Source organism: Spea bombifrons, chromosome 4 (genome assembly GCF_027358695.1).
Source record: "Spea bombifrons isolate aSpeBom1 chromosome 4, aSpeBom1.2.pri, whole genome shotgun sequence".
NCBI lineage: Eukaryota > Metazoa > Chordata > Amphibia > Anura > Pelobatidae > Spea > Spea bombifrons.
Window position 1 is genome coordinate 65,220,316 of NC_071090.1, and position 22,092 is coordinate 65,242,407.

General features: G+C 37.7%; 1 protein-coding gene across 3 annotated transcripts in view; it reads left to right on the plus strand.

Annotated features, from left to right (window-relative positions):
* FRMD4A (FERM domain containing 4A) overlaps window positions 1–22,092 on the plus strand; it is a 171,339-nt gene that overhangs the window by 99,950 nt on the left and 49,297 nt on the right. For all 3 annotated transcript variants that reach the window (XM_053465098.1, XM_053465097.1, XM_053465099.1), the window contains exons 3-5: window positions 4,715–4,809; window positions 7,309–7,401; window positions 19,648–19,732. In XM_053465098.1, coding sequence (XP_053321073.1) covers window positions 4,715–4,809; window positions 7,309–7,401; window positions 19,648–19,732 — 273 coding nt within the window. The remainder of the gene's footprint in view (window positions 1–4,714; window positions 4,810–7,308; window positions 7,402–19,647; window positions 19,733–22,092) is intronic.

Here is a 22,092-nt window from a genome sequence, read left to right on the forward strand (position 1 = left end):
GCTCACAAAATGAATTTATAATGATTTAGGTGCCGGGAGGCGTCCTCCAGGTTTGTGCAGTTTCAGCTGACATGTACCTGATTGCATCCAATCCTCAGTGTGCTCTGTTTATAATGAACGTTTCAATTTTAATTTACTGTTTCATATTCATTGTCAACTGCGTTTGGAAAAGTGAATCACAGTATGGCCTATGGCTTTACCTGCGCCGTCAATTTGCCTGCAAAGGTATATATTTCATACTCTGTTATGATAGATAGATAGATAGATAGATAGATAGATAGATAGATATTAACCAGGGCAGGTTACTAACCTTATGTTTGCTGACATTTTCATCCTGGTGGCAGCGACATATTTGCTTAGGGTGCTGCTCTTGACGTGAGCCAGGGCAGGACCGCCAGACGCCCACTCTGTGGTCACTGTCCTCATGCTCTGGCTACCCGCAGCCCCCTTTGGGGGATGTGACCAGGTCTACCCGCTGACGTCATTGGGTTTTCCTGCTGACGTTGCAGGGCACACCCTCATTTAAGGGGGAAATGGGCTGGGAGTGGGGCACGTCAGGACCCCGCTACTGTTACCCGAAGGACTGGAGAAGGGGCAAAAATCAGGTATGGTCATATCTAATGTAAACTGCATTTACATTGAAAACATACATGTAACACCTGCTGAGAAAGTTGCTGAGGGATTTAAAAACCTCTATTGAGAAAATAAGCTAAACAGCTATAACATAAAGCAATCAGAACCTTATTTAATAGTAGACCAAAATACTGTTGAAGAAATAAAAAAGCACATAAAAAAAATCTATAGTACCTAATCGGTTAGTATTAGGTACCCATTTTTCAGTACCTGTTACACTAACTAGGGAATGAGGGAGATACAAAATTCTCATGTAATAATACTGAATACTCGTTAAGTTGTACAACTCTAATATATTTTAATATGGTTTGAACTCACTAACTTCACTATATATATTAGAAAAGGCCAACCCCGGTGAGCTTTTCCTTGTCCGGCCTTGTATAATGTATAGTTAAATCAATGAGATTTCCTGTAAATAACTTCACCAATTGACCTATACATGATGCAAGGTCAGCTCGGCCCTTTTGCTAGAGAAACTTGCCAGGGTTGACCCTTCATAATGTATAGTGAAATTGGTTTGTTAATATGTCTACTCTCCTGCAAACACTCCTTTAGTGAATACACTTGTAGCATAAACTCTTGTCTTGAGCATCCATTTAAATGCAGGGTTAGTGCAGGACAGCATGAGCTAGTATAAGCTTCAAAATGATGTAGAGACGTTAGCATTACACAAGTGCCCTTTTAATTTGGCTACATGGAAGGAACAGACCTTCCCTTAGGTCCTTTGGCTTTACTGGTCCAGGCATGGCTGACATTACTCATGGTGCAGTAGGTGGCTTTCCCAGAAAGAAGTTAATTACAGGCCTGGAAGCTTGCTAACGGCAAAAGAGTTTCATTTTATTATGTTACTAAACAGCATTTTCAGTGTGCACAAATAGAGGCTTTTATAACGCACACAAAGCCCAGACATGAATCATTAGTGGCCGTGTAAAATGAGAATAGGGTTGCCCAAGTCAACTTTAATTTTTCTCACAAGTCATTTTGGATTTTCACAGATGTTTAAAATTGAATATATGAAAACTCTGCTGATATGGCCCGTCCAAATTTGTCACGGGATGCACTACTTGTTTTTCCTATTGTACAGCTATAAGCTATATAAATGTGTAACTAATAATCTTCTGTTTCTTGCCAATGCAAAAAGGGTCCACGTGGCTTTTACTGAGAAGGTATAGATTGTGGAAAAGATGTGCGAATCTGGATATGATTTTGTATCTGATGTTTCAGTGAAATATTGCCATGTGTTTCTACTTTTCGATGTAATTCAACTAGGTAAAGAGACGAAGGGCACCATGGTGGAAAGGGATTTCATTATGGCGGTTTACGAGCCTAATGAAAAACCGCCGTTCTGAAATAATTGTGTTTTCTAAACATCAGCCCTCTATTTTCTACAGACACAAAGAAAGCATGAATATGCAAGATTCTAGAACAAAAGGGATCAGCAAATCAGCTTAGCCTGTGTTAGCTTTAACCACTGCAGTTCCCCACTGGCATAAAATTACATACACACCGTATAAGAGGGTTTTTCACTTATTTTTTAATACATGTTATTTCTTCATGATATGTTTGAAAGGGATGGGGGAAAAAGAAGTGTTATTGTCTGGCTGTTGAATATGTTTACTTCTTCAAAGCTAAGTGAAGCAATGTGCAATGTCCTTGTTTTCAGATAGAAAAGTCTTCTATTCATTGTGTGGTCCGTGGTCATGCAATAGGTCAGGGTGTTTTTGGCGCTAAGCTTAGGCTCATTGTTCAGTGGAAGGATTTATGAGTCACAGGGAACGTGACCAGTGGCACTGGTCAATGCCAGCTGCTGAACACACAAACTCTGCCAGAGAGCGTCTACATAGATGCTGTGTGCTTAGCTGTGTTCTTATTCTAGAGAATGACTCACACATGTAGAAAGTGAAAGTCCTCTTTTCTTTCCCTTGGGTTGTTGTGAAATAAATGTTTGTGAATACACAATGTTGTATCGCAGCCCATCAACTTCCCAACAATTTATTGATGGATAGAAGGATGATTTCATCACTCAGTGTAGACCAGCGGTAGTCAACAGGTGCCCCCCTGCTGATTTTGTATTATAGTTCTTTTGACCCTTGGCCATCATTTTGGTGGACCACCAACAGGCTGAGGATCATGGGAGCACACATGCTGACATTATTGTCCTTATGCTTCAACAAAAATTGTTTCATTGAGCATTTTGGAGGTACGGAGGTTCAATGAAGTTCATCAGACTCCTTATATAGAAGATAACATTTTCCTGAGATAAATGGATCAATGTTCCTTTTCAAAGAACCACCAATGGTGTTGTCTACGGTAAGGCACAGGATCATGGGTAAATACAGACCCAGGACTAAAAGGACTGTTTTTTAAACTGGCTGGTGGATTAGGATTATATATTGGAGACAACAGACTGCTGGGATATGATGTTGTTGCTCCATCGCTTGATGATGTGTAGGGCTAGGAAAAGCATGATATTGAGGTCATCAAAGATCTTATTTGTAAATGCCTCATTGAACAATTAGACCATCAGGGAACCTGATCACTCAAAAAAAAGGTGATCTGCTTTGGTGTGCCACCCCTGGCCAGCCACATCAGGCCTATGAAGCCTAGGGCAGAATATGCTGCTGATGACAACTCAGCCTAACAGCCATGTATGTATACACACACATAGCTAACAGCTCTGTAAATGACTGTTAAAATACAATCCCTGTTATGCTAACCCACCCTAAGATTATACAGGCTTCATGGAAGGTGTAGTTCCTTACCACCTGGAAAACATCCTGTTGGCTAACCCGACAGAATATACGGCTTGGTCTTCAACTGAGAATTACCAAACAGATTGTAAAGCATATTTTAATGGAAAAAGAACCCCAGTTCACCCACTTGTCACCCTTCACACATTCAGTTAGATTTGGCAATTTTTTTCTATGTGTTTTTCATATTAACAGATTTCTAATATTCCTGCTTCTTTCGCAGATTAAGTCTTGTCTCTTGTGGCTTTGCTGTATTGCTGTGGTTGGACCACCATGTTAGTAGAAATACTTTATGGAATGTAATCATATGTGACCAGGTGTTCCAAATCACAGCTGGCTTCTGTAAATATTCATGACTACTTAACATTTGTACTTTTGTTCACGGAAGCAGTAAATAGTATGTGGATATTAAACTTTGCTGTTAGGAGAAGGTGTTGAATATAGATAGACTGGCACTGGACATGTACACAGCATTGCATACTAACTTTTTCATTTTTTATTGGCGAAATCTTTGCTATTAGCATTTATAGGCTGATGGCTCTGTGCAGCTTCCCTGCCTTTTGACACCAGATTGTTTGCTTCCATCAGTGCTGTATATTAAAAAAAAAAAAACCTTGTGATTTAATGAAATAAAAGAATAAAGAGGCATACATGAATTCCTGTGTGAGATGCCTAGAGAGATGGGATGCTATTCCGTGAATTCTGTTTACTAATGAGAGAGGAACTTTTGTTTTTCACAAAAATACTTGAACAGGAAAAGTACCCATCGTCATGCTGTCACAATTTTGTAAACCTTCCACCGACATGTTGGATTTCTGTCAAACCTAGATCTCTCCTAACATTTGGAGTTTGTAACGAATATGAAATAGACCTGCGCCAGTGGAGAGGAAAGAACTGGAAAGGAAAAAGAAGAAGAAAAGTGAATAGAGTAGCAGCTATAAAACACCAAACAATGTGCAATGCTTGTGAAAGGACCATGCAAGAAAAAAATATATATTGTTACAGAATTTGTAGTGTGAGATTTGCAATTTAGTGGACTTTTTCATTACCAAAACTGGATTTGCTGACTATTTTTGCATACTCTGACTTAAAGTTGTAGAAAAGCCAACAGATAGATGCTGTGGAGAAGACGTACAGCCAGTAAAGCTCTTTTTTGTAAAAAGCATGCAATACATCAACTTGAATAAAGGCACACAAATGTTTTCACATTTACAAACAAAACACAGTGCATTACCAATGTGTATATAAAATTGTGTTTTTGCGTGCACAGTTACCTGCTAACAAAACATAAGCATGTATACTAATTCTTGCTATTATTTATCTTTTTGCAGCCAAAACTATTGGCCAAAGAGCTGCTTGATTTGGTAGCATCCCACTTCAATCTGAAAGAGAAGGAATATTTTGGAATTGCTTTCACTGACGAAACGTAAGTACAGACTTATCTCTTTTATCACAATCCATCCCTTTATGAATTGCAACAAATAAAACAAACTGTAATGCTCTTATATTACCATTCATAAAAATGAAACATGTGGCTTATAACGATTTATGAACATTACTAAACTTACTGTAATTCACCAAATGCTTTCAAATTGCAATCAGGATGGCTTATATTTGGAGCCCAGTATGGTAATTCACAACAGACTTGGTACAGGTTGTGTCTAGATGTTGTTAAGCCATCCTTTTGGCATAAAGCTTGCTGCGGCCAACTCAGACCCAGTTTTACTAGTCTGCAGCGTTAGGAAAGTCTTCATATTCATCCCAGTAGATATGCCCAAGGAACAAACTCTAAAAAGAGAGAAACGCGTTCATCCAACTTGGCTCCAACCTGAACATGTCTCTTAAGGTCCCAGGCCAATCCGATGTTACAATTGTGAATATGCTAACTCACCCAGCAGCACATCTGCCCCTATTAGTTGGTAGTGTGCATGATTAACTAAATGGCACTGAACATGATTTGTAATTAAATCACTATGCAGATTAAAGAGAGGTAGTAACCAATTAATCACTAAACTAGAAAAAGTAGGATGGAAGAAAAACCATGGTGAGTTCTACTATAAAGCTCCTCACTTCCTTTGTTATCCTACTAAATTGCTCTTATGAGACTGAATTTTTGGTGGCACGTTCATTTCAATTCTAGCCTCGCCTCAGCAGCCCTTCCTCCCATATGGTGAAATAATATACAGTTAGTTTTGTCGGAAGCACATTCCGCCTTTGTTTTCAGTATTAGATGTGTTAAGTTTCCAAACCGAATGCCTTCAAGGAGCTCCCAGCATGCTGCTTATTACCAGGGAAGGGAAATGCCAGAGAAAGCAGTGTAATGTGTAGAACAATCAGTGACCTTTACCCATGAAATGCTCCTGTGGTCATGAAATACTCCTACGTGGCCTATAACCACCACCTGTGTTGGATTTATTTTCTCGGTTTGTTGTGTTTCTATGCCGTCAGCTTGTTTTAATGGAAAACAGTTTCTTTTGATGTTCAGAGAAACATGCTTTGTGTTGAAGCTTTTGAATGTTAATAATAATAAACCTACAAAGTCAGTTATATTGTGTATGAAATCACCATATTTAAATCATGTGCTTACATTAAGCAACTAAGTGCATTGAATATTCATTACTATGTCCCATCACAAGACCAACCATAGCATGGGAGCGGGGAATGACTGGAGACAGGTACCCTGGACTGCTCCAAATTAAAGAGTTTGGGCCACTACCTGCAACTTTGTCATGTAATGTTACATACAAAGATTAACATGGGTTATAGGCAACATTTACACAATGATGGCAGTGCCATCTTTAAGCATAAATGAGCAATTTCCCCCCCAATTGTATCTGAGTCCAATGGAGATCTGGGCAGCTACCCAACATTTCATCCATGGTCTACATTATGCACAGTATGCAAGGGAATACGTGTTAGGAGAGGCCTTGTTGGTCTGGGTTGGATAGAGCACAATGAGAGTGCTTTTTGCCAAACGTACTTTGGGTTGCTTTATGACAGGACCCCTTGGCTGGACCTACATGAGTGAGACATTTCTGAAATACCGCATTTAATTCAAAGTTTAGGCTGGTAAATTACTTCCTTAGTGTTTCATATATGACCTTCGTTCAGTATAATGAATTATAAAAAAGGAACTCTTTGTAGCTTACATATCTATATGAAGTTCAATGCAGATCACACCATGGAATAACGTGTACAGCTCTACGGCTACATTACACAAACATATGATTGGATGATGTAAGCAAAATAGCAGAACACTCCACTATATATGGCAGATGTATGGCAAATGCCAAAATATTAAAAAATAAAATAAAACAATGAACCAACCTAGTTCTCGAAGAACACAAAGCAATCTGTATACCTTACACGTGTCATGTTTATAACACGGCTCATTCAGCGGAGGAAGAAGATATTGCATTTCTTGTGAAGAGGTCCATCTTAGCTTATGGCACTTTGTCAACTCAAAGGATATAATTGTTGCAGAGCTTAACAGAATGGACTTGTTAATAATGCTTATTGCACCAAGGAGATGTTGCAACGATGCGGTGCTAAAATTAAAACCATAATACTGTCAGCTAGTATATCAGGTAACAATTCCATATTCCGTGATCATTAACGGTATGTTTTGGAATTCCTAGGCAAATGCTTATTAAGTTGTCAAGGGCAATATGCCCTGATGGTAACATGCAGAGATTTACCTTAATGCGAGAGGCAAGCAAACGATTCATATAAAAGATCCCGGAGAAATATGCATTCTAAGGAAGAGCCCAGTAATTGCTCCTTCACATTAGTACACGGTATACTGCCACTCACTCATTGTATAGGATATTCCTTTGTAAAGAATGATTCTCTCTAAAGCATGTTTTAGGAACTAGAGATGAAATTATTTTAAATGTAATTTTGTATGTTTTATTTTATTTAACAGGGGCCATTTAAACTGGCTGCAGTTGGACCGGAGAGTACTGGAACATGACTTCCCCAAAAAGTCTGGTCCTGTTGTCTTATACTTTTGTGTCAGGTACGTTCTTCACATAACCTTTTGATTATTAACTGCAAAAAGCATTCCTTAAATGGATAATTAATTACAACGTTATTTCTGGTGTTCCCATTTTACCTAGTCATTACAAGATTTTACAAAATGCCAGTAATTTATCTAGTTTTTCATAACCAACCCACGTTGTTTGGTCTTGGGTAGGTGGTATTATGTCACTGTGCTACACCTGCGTGACCCAATGTAAAGGGAGATAGGAAGACTTCTGGGGCACTTACTTGGGAAGTTTCAAGGTATGCACATGGGTACTGTCTCTTCCACGTGACAAAGTCCTTTTATGTGCTGTTATATGTATACCATTTGCAGTAAATTTAATATGATCACCAGGCACGCTTCATAAATTTACTGAATTGAGGGAACTTCTTGCAAGCATATTGTAATAGATTTGAGAAATGGGTAAGGTAAGGGATGCATAAAGAGACTAAAAAATATCAAATCAAGTCAGATGTTCTCAGACTGTGGAGAGATAAGGACATTCAGGACGCTGATTGTATGATATAAGCTGGCAGAATGTGATTACACATCAGGATGGAAGAAGTAGGCTGCACTTAAGTTAGTAAAATATTAAATCCAGTCCTGAAATGGCAGAAATAAAACCAATGAAACGACATTGATTGAGAAAATAGCATTGCCTACCTGGTGAAGAGCAGGAGGAAGTCTTTCTAAACTGGGCTGTCATGTGCAATGAGGCTTTTGGCTGATCTGAGAAGGAGAGAACGTTTAACATACATATGTTTTGTTAGTGATACTCGTAGAAAAAATCATGAATAATACAGTGTATCCAGAATAGTAGACAAAATTCTAAATATGTCAATGTAAAGCAAGTTGGGTATTGTGCTTTAAATTAAAAAAAAAAAACTATTTTGGTGAGCACTCAAAAGGAAACCCATTATATTGATAAGGGTGGATTATAACATGAAATAATAGGTCTTTAAAAAATAAAAAATAAAATTATTAATATTATTATTATTAAAAAAGCATACAAAAATACTTATTTAAAAAAGTTAGGTTACTTGGCTACAGGCTCCTGTGAGATTCCTGTACTTATACTGACCCCTTCTTCCCGTTTATGCGATGGACAGGTTTACGCATCTTAATGCATGTTAATGTCAATGACGAGCTTCTGCAGTTGTCAAAGGTTGTCAATGGATTTAGTTTTGTAGTCTTCTCAGTTATTACTTGGGTGGTAGATTTAACACTAGTTTAAGGCAGCTGTACAATATAGATTTTTTCCTATATATCTCCCCACAACATATTTAATAATGCACATGGAGGATTTATTTTACACATAGCACTGTTCATTAATTAAATGCCACTGATAACAATGATTTTCTCACTCTTAAAATATTAAGGTAATTGAGAACAGAATATTCCTGGTTCCCTATTACGGCATTTTTTTTTTCAACAAATCAAGTGTAAACTCCGGTCACTCCCAATCCCGCGTGACATATGAATCAGCAACGGTAGTGTGAAACCATCAGAGACGTGAGCCTTGAGCACTAAAAATATATGTAAGACAAAAAATAATGCAAAAGCTATGATATTGACATTTGGTATTGTGGATTTTTTTCCACTTAATGAAAAGGTTTGGGAATTCCATGGAAAGTGTTTTTGTTCTGAAATCAGGAACAACATGTGTTGAGTTAATGCCGTTTCTTCTACTATCCGGATATGGTGTTATGTGACCGTAGAATCCGTAATGGTTATGATCAGCGCCTAGCCAGCTAGTAGAAGGAATTGTGTCTATAAGTGATCCCTGTGGGAGAACAGTCAGACTCCGTTAATTAACCTCCGTACCTCCAGAGGCCAAAGTTGTAAATTATAATGTTCTCTGGAAGTAAAGAGGAATGAAGTATGGTTCCACCTAACACAAGGTAAACTGCTTATTCTTGCATTGATTTAAAAAAATGTTCTAGAATATGCCAATGGGATACAGTTTGATGCACATGCAGTAGGACATACAATCCTATATTTTACTTGGCCCCAGTCTTCCTTATTACTGTTCGACAGACATGTCCTAAGAACATATATTATTAAATAACGGCCTGTTTGTTATTTACTCCTTCAATCCAAGAATATAGACCACATTATCTGGAAGCGTGAAGATGACACAATGAAATGAACCAAATAAATAAACATTTTGAGTAGATGAACTATGATCATGTGGTTAAGCTCCCCACTGGTGGTAACATCTGCGGTTTCTATGTTCATCCTATGGGGTTTGTACAACAAAAGTGTGTGACGCTTTAGTGCTGCAGTCATCTTTTAATTGAATCAGTGCCTGCCTACTTAGTATGAAACCTTAATACATTCCCTATATAATTATATAACAGCATATTTTAATTCTAAGTAGGATCATAACAGAAAAGCATGGATGTATTCTTTTAAGGTATTATAAATCAATATAAATGCTTCTTCTGCACCATAATCATTTTGCAGCAACCTTGGTACTGAAAAGAAAATACTGCAATAGTATAGATTTGGGTGCTTTTTTTGGGGAAAAAGTATCCCTTGTATGTGTGTATCTAACCAGTTTTGCTCTTTTAGTTGCATTAAGCTGTATGGATGTGTGTTTGTTATATTTGAAACTAAGGAAAGTATAGTGTTGTATTTGACACTATAAGGAAAGAGGTTGGGCAGACTGGATGGGCCGAATGGTTCTTATCTGCCGCCACTTTCTATGTTTCTAAATGCCGTGATGTTTTTAAATAGTGCTTTGTTTAACAAAATAAAACGGATCCAAAAAATGAAACATCATTAGTTGTCCAGGACACACACGTCTTGTGCCAGTAATGTGCCTCCCTAGCATCACGGCGTTTAGAACATATCACCCCTAGGGATAACATGTATTAGTTTCTGCAAAAAAGTGAAAAATGATTAAGTAAAACATTAGTACTGAGAGACATAGTTCAGTGTCTGCAGTGTGTATTATGTATGTAATGGCCTATTTATCTAACCCTAGTGTCGCGACCTGGGTGTTGCCTGATTTTTCCCTGCTTTGTGTCCCAGTCTTGAAGAAGCAAGACTACTCCTGTAATGGTAATTTAAGACAGGACGGAAAGCTTAATCAACATAAAATTCTGCTGCCGTCATCAGTAGTACAAATGGCCATTAAAATAAAATCTATAGGTTGAATTATTTACTTTTAAATGCAGCATTTCTGTTGGTCCATCTTGGATTCCTTTGCAACTATATCGCCTAACTTGTGATCATTTTCTACAGTGCTACGGAATATGTTGGTGCTCTACAATAAAAAATAATCAGAATACTACGGCATAGCTTGTATTGCTTTTGATGTTTTTTTAGCGTTCAACCAGTTCTCAAGTGCTTTTAATAATTACCTTCTTAAAATCCATTACCTGATTATTATTGTTTATTGTTTTATATACCGCCATCATATTCCATAGCGCTGTATTAATCAAGAATCTGTATTCTCTGACCAAGAAAGGCTAATAGGAAATCATAGCTAAAAATGAATGAGGATTAGAAAAACGGTGTTAGTGTGCGTAAGCCTTCGGTGGGTAGCAGAGTTTACGGATACAGAACTAAGGTTGCAGTGATGCTCTAAAAAACAGGAGTGTGCTTGGTGTCCACTAATCTGGTGTGCTTCTTTTGTTCTGGATTTGTACATGAAAGGCTTTAAGTAGGACTGTTCAGCACAAATTGCTCTATAACAGACCGGAAAACATTGGGACTATGGGATCACATTGGCACAAGGGGAAGTCACGCCTGTCTGTCAAAAGCAATTAGAGAAACCTTTAAGTCATGTTTTATAGCAATAACATCATTTTATACAGCAGGATATAGTCTTTAGGATTCCTTCAAATTAACTTAATGAGAGAATGCCAAAATAAACAATAGATGGGAAATAGCAGGACAGAATCATCACTCATTGTGTAGTGAATGGCCTGATATTGCGTTCAGAACACTTCAGTAGGTTACCTTGGTCTGACCCTCATCATGATCATACAGTGCGGCTAAGGAACCACTGTTCTTGTTATAATCATCAGAGGTCGGTGCCAATGGACTGGGTCTTAAATAAACGACTACTGATCCCAGACAGAAAAGAATGTTAAAAAGTGGCCACATGAAGAAAGCTGACCCGTATACACCCGGCATTATATAAAGTTAGACATGGTATAAGCAGATACGTTTGGACATTGAGGTTCTGTCGTCACTGGCTTATACAATAGCCTCTTCCAGCTGCTGACAAACTGGAATTAGATTCTACTTATTCTGGCCTGAACAGAGTTGTTAACATAAGTATTAGGTCAGAAAATGTAGAGTATCATCTGGCAGATGTGTTCTGTGCTAGAGGATGCAGCTGTGAGAATTATGCTCAAAAGTGCATTCTGGGGCCGATTTAAGGAATGTATCTTAACAGCGGCCAAATAGCTTTTTATAAATCCTGCCTCTATTGCAAGAAAATGCATTCAGTGATCCTGTTAAGTGATTCCAATTTATTAATGAAGACCAGTAGAGCCCAGCTACTACCGCAGCAACATTTCAGACAGCAATAACTGAAATGTATTACTCCTCTTACATGGCTCTTTTAATTTACTTTATTACCTGGCAAGTGGGTAATGGTCTTACATGCAAACTGCCACTACTTATGTATATGACTTCCTTGGCACCATGCCATGCATTCAACTATTGATTCCTAATTGATATTCCTGATGTGTAATACTGACATGTTGGAGAGAGTTCAGAGAAGGGCTATTGAATGGGAAATCAGGATCGGAGGAAAGAAAAGAGATGAGATGCGATAGAAATAATTAAATAAAGACATTACACAAAGTGCGGGAGCGATTACTGGGTGAAATAGAACGTAGAAATATGTTATGGTAAAATATAGTGTAGACAGTGAGTTTAATATGTATGATTTGTCTAGACTATATGTGATCATAGTCGTCTCAGCGCCACGTCAGTGCACGTGCCGCTGCCCAATGTCTCGAGTACGTTTCTTAATGCTCAGCATGTGCACTTTTGAGTGTATGCCATCTCCTATCCCACTGCCAGACGTCTTTGGTGGTTTCACGCAAGATGAGTGGAATACTTGGTCTAGAGCCCAAGCAGCAGCAGCAGCTTTATGGGGAAGGGATCGTCAGAAAATATTTTAGAAATAGCCCATGATTTCTTTTTTTTCATTTATTACCATTGATCTTTTTTTCATGCAGGTCAGTTTCCGATCAGCCAAATGCTATAGTATTATGTTTTGTCAGCTAGACATTCATGCTGATTTTTTTGACAAAGCCCTGGGATTTTATGCCAGCGAGTGTTTAAAATGCTTTTACTGCCAAAAATGAGCTACAGCAGAGTTTCTCTGTTGTATGTATATGTCATAGAGTATGACATATGTGGCTGGGACCAAATCTTCGAAAAAGTCCTGGGTTGAGGGAGACAACACATCTTGTACTTAAATGCCAAAAGGTCACCGCAGAGCTGAGGATTAGGTGTGTTCATGCTATACCTTATAATCATCCAGTATGTATATTAGGTCTGTGTCTGTAAACGGTATTCTGTAATATATATTGTGCATTGCACACTCACACTAGCACCGCCAACACTAAAATACTTAGTGATAGTTAGTGTGTAAAGAGTGATTGTGGTTCAAGGTTTCAAAGGGGTTCTTATCACCATAGCAACCAGTGGCATGCTTATGCAAATGTGTCTGTTCCGTTTGTTCCTATGGTGATAAAGTTGCATTAGAATCATCTTATTCATAAAGAGCTATTCTGGAGCTACGCTTTAAACAATTAGCAAGAAAATTCACTTGGTTTCCACAGTGACTGCTCCATTTGGCCTGAGAATTGCTGTCTAAGCATAAAGCCCAGTATCTTTTTTACCAGTAGCAGTAAGAATGGCGTATGTCACTACACCTGTATTACTAACGCTTGTCAGAGGTATTAGATGTAGTATCGAAACACCTTATATTCCTTTGTGACAAAAACATTATCATAACGTTTTTTTCTTTGATACATGACCTTTAAAATCACCAACTATAAACAATAGATGGAATCGAAACAATCAATAATTCTGCCGTGTTTAATTTAAGATCTCATTGACCTACTGTTGGAAATTGTGCTTTAATATGTCCGTGTCACCACATATATTGCAGTCATTGATAACGCACCAGAAGCATTTACCAGTCTTGCTGTTACATGTGCTTACCGCCAAGAGGAGAGAAGACAGACACAGATGGATTGCATCAATTATTTTATTTAACATATTTTAAGATCTGGGATATTTCCGTGTTTCTTGTTTTATTTTTCTCTAATAAGAATGTCCTAAAGCACGACATCCCAATCTTTTGCTTCCATTGTTTGCCTCCCCTTAGCTTTTCCCCCCAACCGCATGGATTTGTCTTTTAACACACAGAGACTGAACAGTTAAACGACAAGTGATTTGCATGTTAGAAATTAAAAGGAAAATATCATCAAAAATGCAGACAAGCAATTACTTTTCCACAACATCTGTTTCCCCCCTCGCCTGCGCCTAATTGCACTCTGTTAGAAGTCCATGATATAAAGATTTTGCCGAGTCTGGATTTTGCAATGTGAACGCAGATCAATAGGGTGGAGAAATTCCAAACCTGGTGTCTTGCCATCGATTCGTGTCAGTGGCCGCGGCTTGTCTATTTCAAGGACATGATTTTTGGACGTTGCGCCACGTCATCGGGAGTAAATGTCAGTGCGAAGCTTGTGTCAGGATGGCGTTACCATCAGCTGTGTCATCATAAAAGCACTGAGCGATGCGTAGATGTCAGCAAAATCACCTTCTGTTAAAAGCATTTTGCCGTGTCAAGATTTCATATTGCAAACTTGCACATATGTGATGCAGCAAATGGCCCAATTATATACACAGACTAAAGAAGTCTATAAACAGAGACTGTTTCCTGAAATAAAAACTCAGTATATTTTTACACATAATTTATTTGGATAACGGCTTTAACACTCCCTGTACACTAGAACGGTTTTACAAAAGTATATTACTCTCTTCCTATGAGATAGTCTAATATTGTAAATTCCCCACTGTAACTGAACTAATGAGCCCTGTGTTCTGACATTATGGTGCTAGTGATTGTACGGTTCAGAGGGCTAGCGTTGGGCCGCTAGAAGTGAGGTCATACCTTTGCTCCATTCCTTTATTTAGTGGTATTGTTACCACTCTATGTACGCAGCTAATACCCCCTGCCAGTTCCGCTTGTTGCGTCTGTCCTAGATCATTACTCCATGTCACTTTCCGTTACTATGGCTGCCTTTGCATTGCCATGAATCCCACCTTCCAAAGACCAAGTCAATGGTTCTGGTGTTAAGTTATTGATCTATACACCTGTCTGCCCCTATGAGTTCTAAAGTCATTATTCATACTAGTTTCCCCGGTAGTACATCATCCCTTGTGTATCTGCATGAAATGGCATACTTTAATAAACAGTCCTTTAATTATGTTATTAATCAATTATATGTGTATATGGTATTGTAATATAGAGTTTAAATTATATCACATTATTATAATATATTATTATTATAATAATATTCTCAGGACAGAAATGTTTTAGTCTGTTGTTTCATAAAGTGCTATATAATATCAACGCACAATGGATTAAAACTCCCATTGGGTTCTGCCCTACAGCAATGCAGTAAATCCATACAAAATACAGTTTCTGATAAATGAATACTTTTGTAAAAAGAAAATGTAGCTCACTGAGCAAGCTGACCCAACGCATAGAATGCATACCAAATAGGGTTTATTTATTATGCCTTTAATACCCAAGAAAATGGACTGAACCCAAATATACAGAGTTCTCCATATATAATTATGTTTTATATAGAGGAGTTATTTGGCATAATTATATCAATATCAAAGTGTTTATTTTTCTAATTATTCCTAACATAAGGAACTGTTATTCATTGGCTGATCTTGACCTATTTGTTTCTTTTTTTGTTTCTCCCGTTGGCCATTAGCCTCTTGAATATACATGGTAATTAGCCACAGTGTTTTAATTACAAGTCCCGTGGGAATGGCTCGTGACCATAAATCATCGCATGGCCTTGAAAGGCTGCGCTTGCGGTTCTCATGAAGCCATTTAAATATTTGTTTGCACCCTGAGCAATCAGGCAGATTTGCGCAAATGATCCGTTGGGTAATTGTAGTGGATTTTCAGTAGTTTGGTGTGTGGTTAATATTAGTGCACAACAGAAGATTTATTAGAACGCATTAAAAGGATGCTTTAAAGCTGAATTTTCATTTTCTATCACAGTCATTATAGCGACTGCATTTTGCCACTTAATTATGAAATAAAACTGTTCATTTAAGCAATGAACCATGCTAGAAAATTATCAACAACACATTTGGTTTTAACTTAAAAAGCATATAACAGAAAAAATGATGCCTACAAATAATGTATTTATATACCTTAAATATACCTTAAATACCTGAATTAACCCACCTTCTATCATGGCATTTAAACAGCCCTAGTTTCCTATGCATACCGGTTAACTCTCTGAGTTTGGCCCGGAGTCTCCGGGTGAAGTTCTGCTCTCCCGATTCTCTCTGTCACTTTCCTCTTTCTCCCTGCAGGGGAGCAATGATTGGCCATTGCCCACACTTCACCCTCTTTCATTCCTACTCCCTGACCAATTAGGATTATCTGGTGCTAGTCCTGTCCATATGCACAGCTAGCACTGCCACCCCCCAGGAGATGGAGAGCTCCAGGTAGCTTGCTCTGGGGAGTTCTCAGGTATGATCATATAGAATGGTAATGCCTTCCTATGCCTGTTCATACTCATTCAAGTGAACATGTCACCTAAAGTCTTTGCATAAGCGAAATCATTTTATTAGCCTGTGGCTGGTTTCCTTTTCTTGTTACGGCACTTTGTGTTAGTTTATTGTGTGTATTATTTTTCTTTTCTTACTAGGTTTTTAATTGGTGCATTTGAAGGGAAGTTGGGGAAGCCTAGTTAGGACATGTGTCAGCTATGACAATAGCATTGTGACTTAAAAGGCAGATAGACAAGATTGTTATTCTTAAGTTGAAAGTAAAATTATATAGAGATATATGTATATCCCACTCCTCTGTATAGTTTTAGTCATTTAGTAAAGTTTTGCTAAAAGGTCATCATTCTCCATGAAAAATTGGTTTGAGTGAACTGATCTTTTTGGTTGGTGCTTAACCTGCCAGGTTGTTTTGTTTGCTCCAGAATGGCTCTAGGTGTATACTGACAAATGCAGCATGGCTCTTTTGCATCTTATTTGACTTTTTCTTCTAGCTATTTTTTTTAAAATGCAAATAAAAGGATATTTTAAAAAGACCCATCAGTGGAGAGTTCACCTCATTGTTGTGAGTGACAGTGAGGGCATGGCAAACTTTTTACCATCTCATCATTCAGAAATGGAAGCTGGCAATACACCTGGGTATTCACAAATCTGCATGAGAGGAGAAGATTATTATTAACAGTAGCCGAGCAGTCATGCTATGACTGTGATTAATTACAAAACGATGAAGATGCTAAATCAGTTTCTGTGTTCTTCATTCAGGGACCTTCCCTGATATCTTATCACAACCCTGTTTAGTCACTAGACAGAGATAAGAGCCCAGGCAGGGTGCCTGTGTTCCAGATATTATCTAAGAATTTTTGACAGGTCATATGATATAAACCAGGATACTAATTTATATTGTTTATGTACTAGAACTGTACTCCCTGATTTGCATTTTAATTTCCTACGCTTCCTTGCTTTATAATTTTCAACCCAAAATAAGTGAAAGCACATTTTTTCTGATTTCTTTACCTACATTGGTTTTTTTTTGTAAAAAAATAAAAAGCAATATAAAAATATGGTCTCTGAGGATGCTCTTTGCTCATAATGTGATTATATGGAGAATAGTCTCCCAGATGGAGGCAGAAAACCTCCATCTCCCTTTAAAATAATGGGGGTCAGCAGTGAAAAAAGAGGAGGCCAGCAGGGCGACCTCAATTAAATTCATTACTGGTTTTTCAGGCAAGCTGCCAGCTTCATTCCAAATTACAGAGTGCATTATATATGCGTGGGATGCTCATTTCTACCGATCATAATGACGTCTGACATTAATTTGTCATTCAGGCTACTATGCTTGAGCGTATACGTATATGCAGAAGAGGCACGTTTTGGTCATGCATAAAAACAGCTTTGTGCTAGATCTTATTGAAGGAACTTTAATTGTATAGCAAGAAAATCCAACGGAGGATGTTAATAAGCTGTTTTTGCTGCAACAGTTATCCTCATTGTACAGCACCACTGTATGTGTAGGTGATTCATAAAATAGCATCAAAGTAATAGCTACTATGCATCTATGTATAGTGTTTTTCCTTTTCCCTTCTCTTTCTTTACTTCTTTACTTCTTAAGAAATCTCAGGGAGCAGAGATGTACCCTGGGCCTCTGACCTAAATTTGTGCTTTCTGTGTGTACGATCTCATGTTCACTAGCAGTGTCACGTTATTGTCGAAATGCAGTCACATCGCATCTGTTAATGTGTCATCATAACAAGACTTTGCTCATCCTCTTGGGATCTCCTTGGCTCCTGCTTTTCCCCGCAGCGGGCAAACTTAGTCTGCAGTCTGGTGTCAGCTCCCAACAGATGCTAATTGTGTCTGTTGTGGGATCTCCCACCCCTGCTGTGTCTGTATGTACCGTAAACACTCACTATGCACTTTATAATAATCATCACCCATATATTACACTGTGCTAATTAAGCACCGACTATATATAGCACCATAATAATGGTGACAGTTGCTACTTAATGGAAAATACACAACTTGTTTTGTTCCAGACAGTATAGCGTAATTAAAAAAAATGTTGTGATCACTTAATTAATACTGAAATCCTTAATGCACCAGGAATCAAAATTAAAAAATAGTGTGTGCTCTGAAACAGGACACTCTATATATGATTGAGAGTACTTTACCCTTTGATTGCCATCATTCCAGGCTCAGTTCTAGTCTGCTACAACAATAGTAGATTCATATTTAATACTACATGATAAGGTAGCCGGTTCTTGCATAGTTGATTCTGGCAGTTTCTTACAATCATAGCTATTAGAAAACTGGGCATATCTGGTATTCTACGTGGATGGCAGAAAGGTCATATCTTACATTTCACATCACAGCAGCTGATTAGCATTTTGCCTTTTGCTTGTTAAGCTGTTCTTTTTCAGAATGATTTCCTTAATTTGGTGCATCAGTATTTATCCAACTGATCACAATTAAGTTTGTTTTCATTTTTATTATCCAGTATTGCATATTTTTCTCGTCTTCTTGCTTTCCTACAAAAATAGGTTGTTCCCATATTAGTTATTTTCAAATAAAAACATTCATTGCCAAAAGCAAGTGCAGTTGTAAAGTGCAATGCAACAGTGCCCCCTAGTGTGCATTTGAGGCATTGATCAACATGCAAAGGTTTCAGAGTAGTGTTTTTGAAACTGTGATTGAGACATGTATTTGTGTTTTTTAAAATATATATTATTGTATTGTACATATATATTTGTGTGTGTGACATTTTTACATTTTTAAGTAACATTCTCAACACTACGAAAGCACTTCACTTTTGTGAAGCATTAAAGCACAGTACAATTGCTATACACTCTCTGAAGGTCTTATATTTTATGAATCATTTCTAATACTATAACAGACAAATTACATAATGCAGATACTATATTAATATATACCCCAAACGGGGTAAACGAATATTTAGTATATGTAATAATGGCAACCTGGTATAACTACGAATTAGTGCTTTCTTGGTTTTGGACGTTAAAAACAAATTTCTTAGTTTTCTCTTAACATGTTTAATGCAGAGGGCAAAACAGTCTCCTTGTCCAAGTGGAAATGTTACTAATGTATGTTTTGCAGGGGCCAATATGGCAGTATCCATTTCTGTGGCACAGAAACCTTTTACTGTTCTTGTGGTTCTATTTTTTAAGTGAAATAATAAAAGTCATGTACTTTTAAATGATGTGTAGGGTAGAGGTGAAAACCTTTACAGTCAACTTTAGTAAGTAAAGGATGTAGCTGGTTTGCAGTTATGTAAATATATTTTCTAAAGACTAGCTACTTGTAAAGAATACTGTAACAATAATCAGTCACTTTTACAAGAATTAAGGAGTCTCACTTTAAATGTTAATACAACATAAAGTACTTAATATGTGTATTATATCTTGCCTTTCTTTTGTTTTTCAGGTTTTACATAGAAAGTATATCGTATCTCAAGGACAATGCCACCATTGAGTTGTTCTTCCTAAACGCCAAGTCTTGTATATACAAGGTAATCAATAGTTTTTGCTTGTTAGCTGTTTTTTTATAAAACCTTAGAATTGACCACTTGCAGGGATGCTAAATTGCAGACATTCAGTGCATTATTATTGTTAACCCATTCTGCACCTATGTGGGAAAATTAGTGAAAATATGTGCAATATAGAGGTGAAGGTATTGTGAGTTTTTCCCCCATTCTGTATTCACTTTCGTAAGGAAACCTTGTAATGTAAAGCATTCTCCACTAGAGGGCAGCATTCATTTGTAGGTTAGGTCAGCTGGAATCCGGTTTGGCATGAATGGTTGCAGTCCAAATGATGCAGCATTTTTACTAGAGGAGTAGTATAATAATGGAAGTATTCTCTTACTAGGTTAGATGTACAAAGACATTATTAACAGGCACAGTCTTTAACCCTTCAATACATTAATCTGTTTTGAAGTAATTGTTATTCGAGTAATATATTGCAGGAACCATTATTAAAATTATAATAATTACAATAATTATGTTGTATTAAGTCTCCAAGCAACAACTTAAAGACTTTAATTCTTAGGCAGGAAATGTAATAATCCAGCAATCACTCACAAAATTGAAAAAAACATCTGATTGAAAAAAACATCTGAAAGAAAGTCCAAATGGAAATGTGCGCAGTTAGTCTAAGCAGAATAACACAACTCCCTTGGAAAGCTCTTGCCTAGCAAATTATGATGTTGCCCCTGTTCACAAACCATTGGAGGGTGCATTAGAACAGAGCTTTCTAGCCTGTGCCATGTCTCTGGCTCATCAGGGTGTCACCAGGCTAATAACCTGGTTGTTTTTAGGGAAGGGATGGCAGGGGTAACAACTGCAGGACATCATGTTCTTATCATGCACACTGTGTCTGACCTCATAGGTGTGGTGTTGCCACAATGTAAGTTCAGGCTGGGGGATCTGGCAACGTATTTTCTAGAAAGCCACTACTAGCTGGAAACCTCATTGTTTTAGTAATTTCATGCAAACCATGAACTCTCTTAATGTATTCTTTATTCTCCCAGACACTGTTTTGCAGTGCAGACCTGCAGAAGAATAGCAGTCTGCTAATTAGTTTATTTACTTGGTTTGTTAATGAGGACTTGGAGCTTGGTTTAGTAAAAATTTGGCATCTGTCTCCATTTTTTTGTTGCTGAAGCATACAGAGTTAACAGAAGCTAATTAATGTGTGTCGATCTCTTCCCTGCTACTTCTGATGGGAGTGTATTGAGACCTGCCTGCTCCTAGGAGAGTATGGGTGTACGTTTTAATACAAACAGGGCAAGGTCACAAACACTTAAAAGCATTGCCAAGAAGAAGTCTAGAGCGGCCCACGGTCTATTGAAAATGACATTCCTGTTGACTAACCACCATTGTCTTGGAACAAACTGTTGCTTTTTAAAGATAAGCAGCTTCCTGCATCAAAATTGTCTATATCCTAAATTTTTTAAATATTCGTAATACTATACTAAAGGTCACATACATGTTTGGGTATATTTTAGCACTGGGGAAAATAATATTAGTCTATGAAGCCTTGTTCCGTATGGTGTGTGTAAAGGGTTAAAGCAGCAAACTTAGCATTTCCCTCTTTTGTTCCCCCTATAATTTTAAGGAACATTTTGAACAAATGAGAGATTGGGTCCCGAATATACAGGAGCTTGCATTGTCATGGAAATCAAAGGTTATTTTAGTGCTCCTGGTTATTTTAGAGCGATCAATGTATTTTTGGCGTTACCCGATCGCTATTAAAAGTTACAGTAACAACCACTTAGCCAGTTCTCGTATGATGAGCTTATGTTCATCTATACAGAGCAACAGCCCTATAATATATGAAGAATGTGTTCCTATAAAAAGAAATGTAGCCATTTGATTTCATTGTTGGGGTCAGTGGGATTGCATTTCTATTTGAGGTTGTTTAGGTGATTAAAACATTGTAGATGCTGTAGACTTTTAAGAGGATTTTTATAATATCGTATTGATTTGGACTATTTTGTGAATGCATATTAATGTCTATTCTGGCAACTTTTGATTACTGGGCAGAGTGCTAGAGTAATGTTTGAGGTGACCAGCAGCATGGGATCTTTAAATAAGAGGTTTGTACTACTTCTGGAAGCTGCTAATTAAATCAGAAACTTGAAAGAACAGTGCTCCCATTGTATTTCTTTGGGAAGCAGCCTCCATGACTGAAGAAGGGGGGTGAGGTTTATAGGAGGGGAATAATTGTATGTCATTGAACGGCTGCCTGCAGGCTGTCCATGGGAACGCTACGTCCTGCCGGCTGGACTCGGAAAGTCTCGCTGTTTGGATTTACACTGAGGTCACCGGCTGGCTGTGGCTCACAGTGATGTTTAATGCTAGTCCTCTTC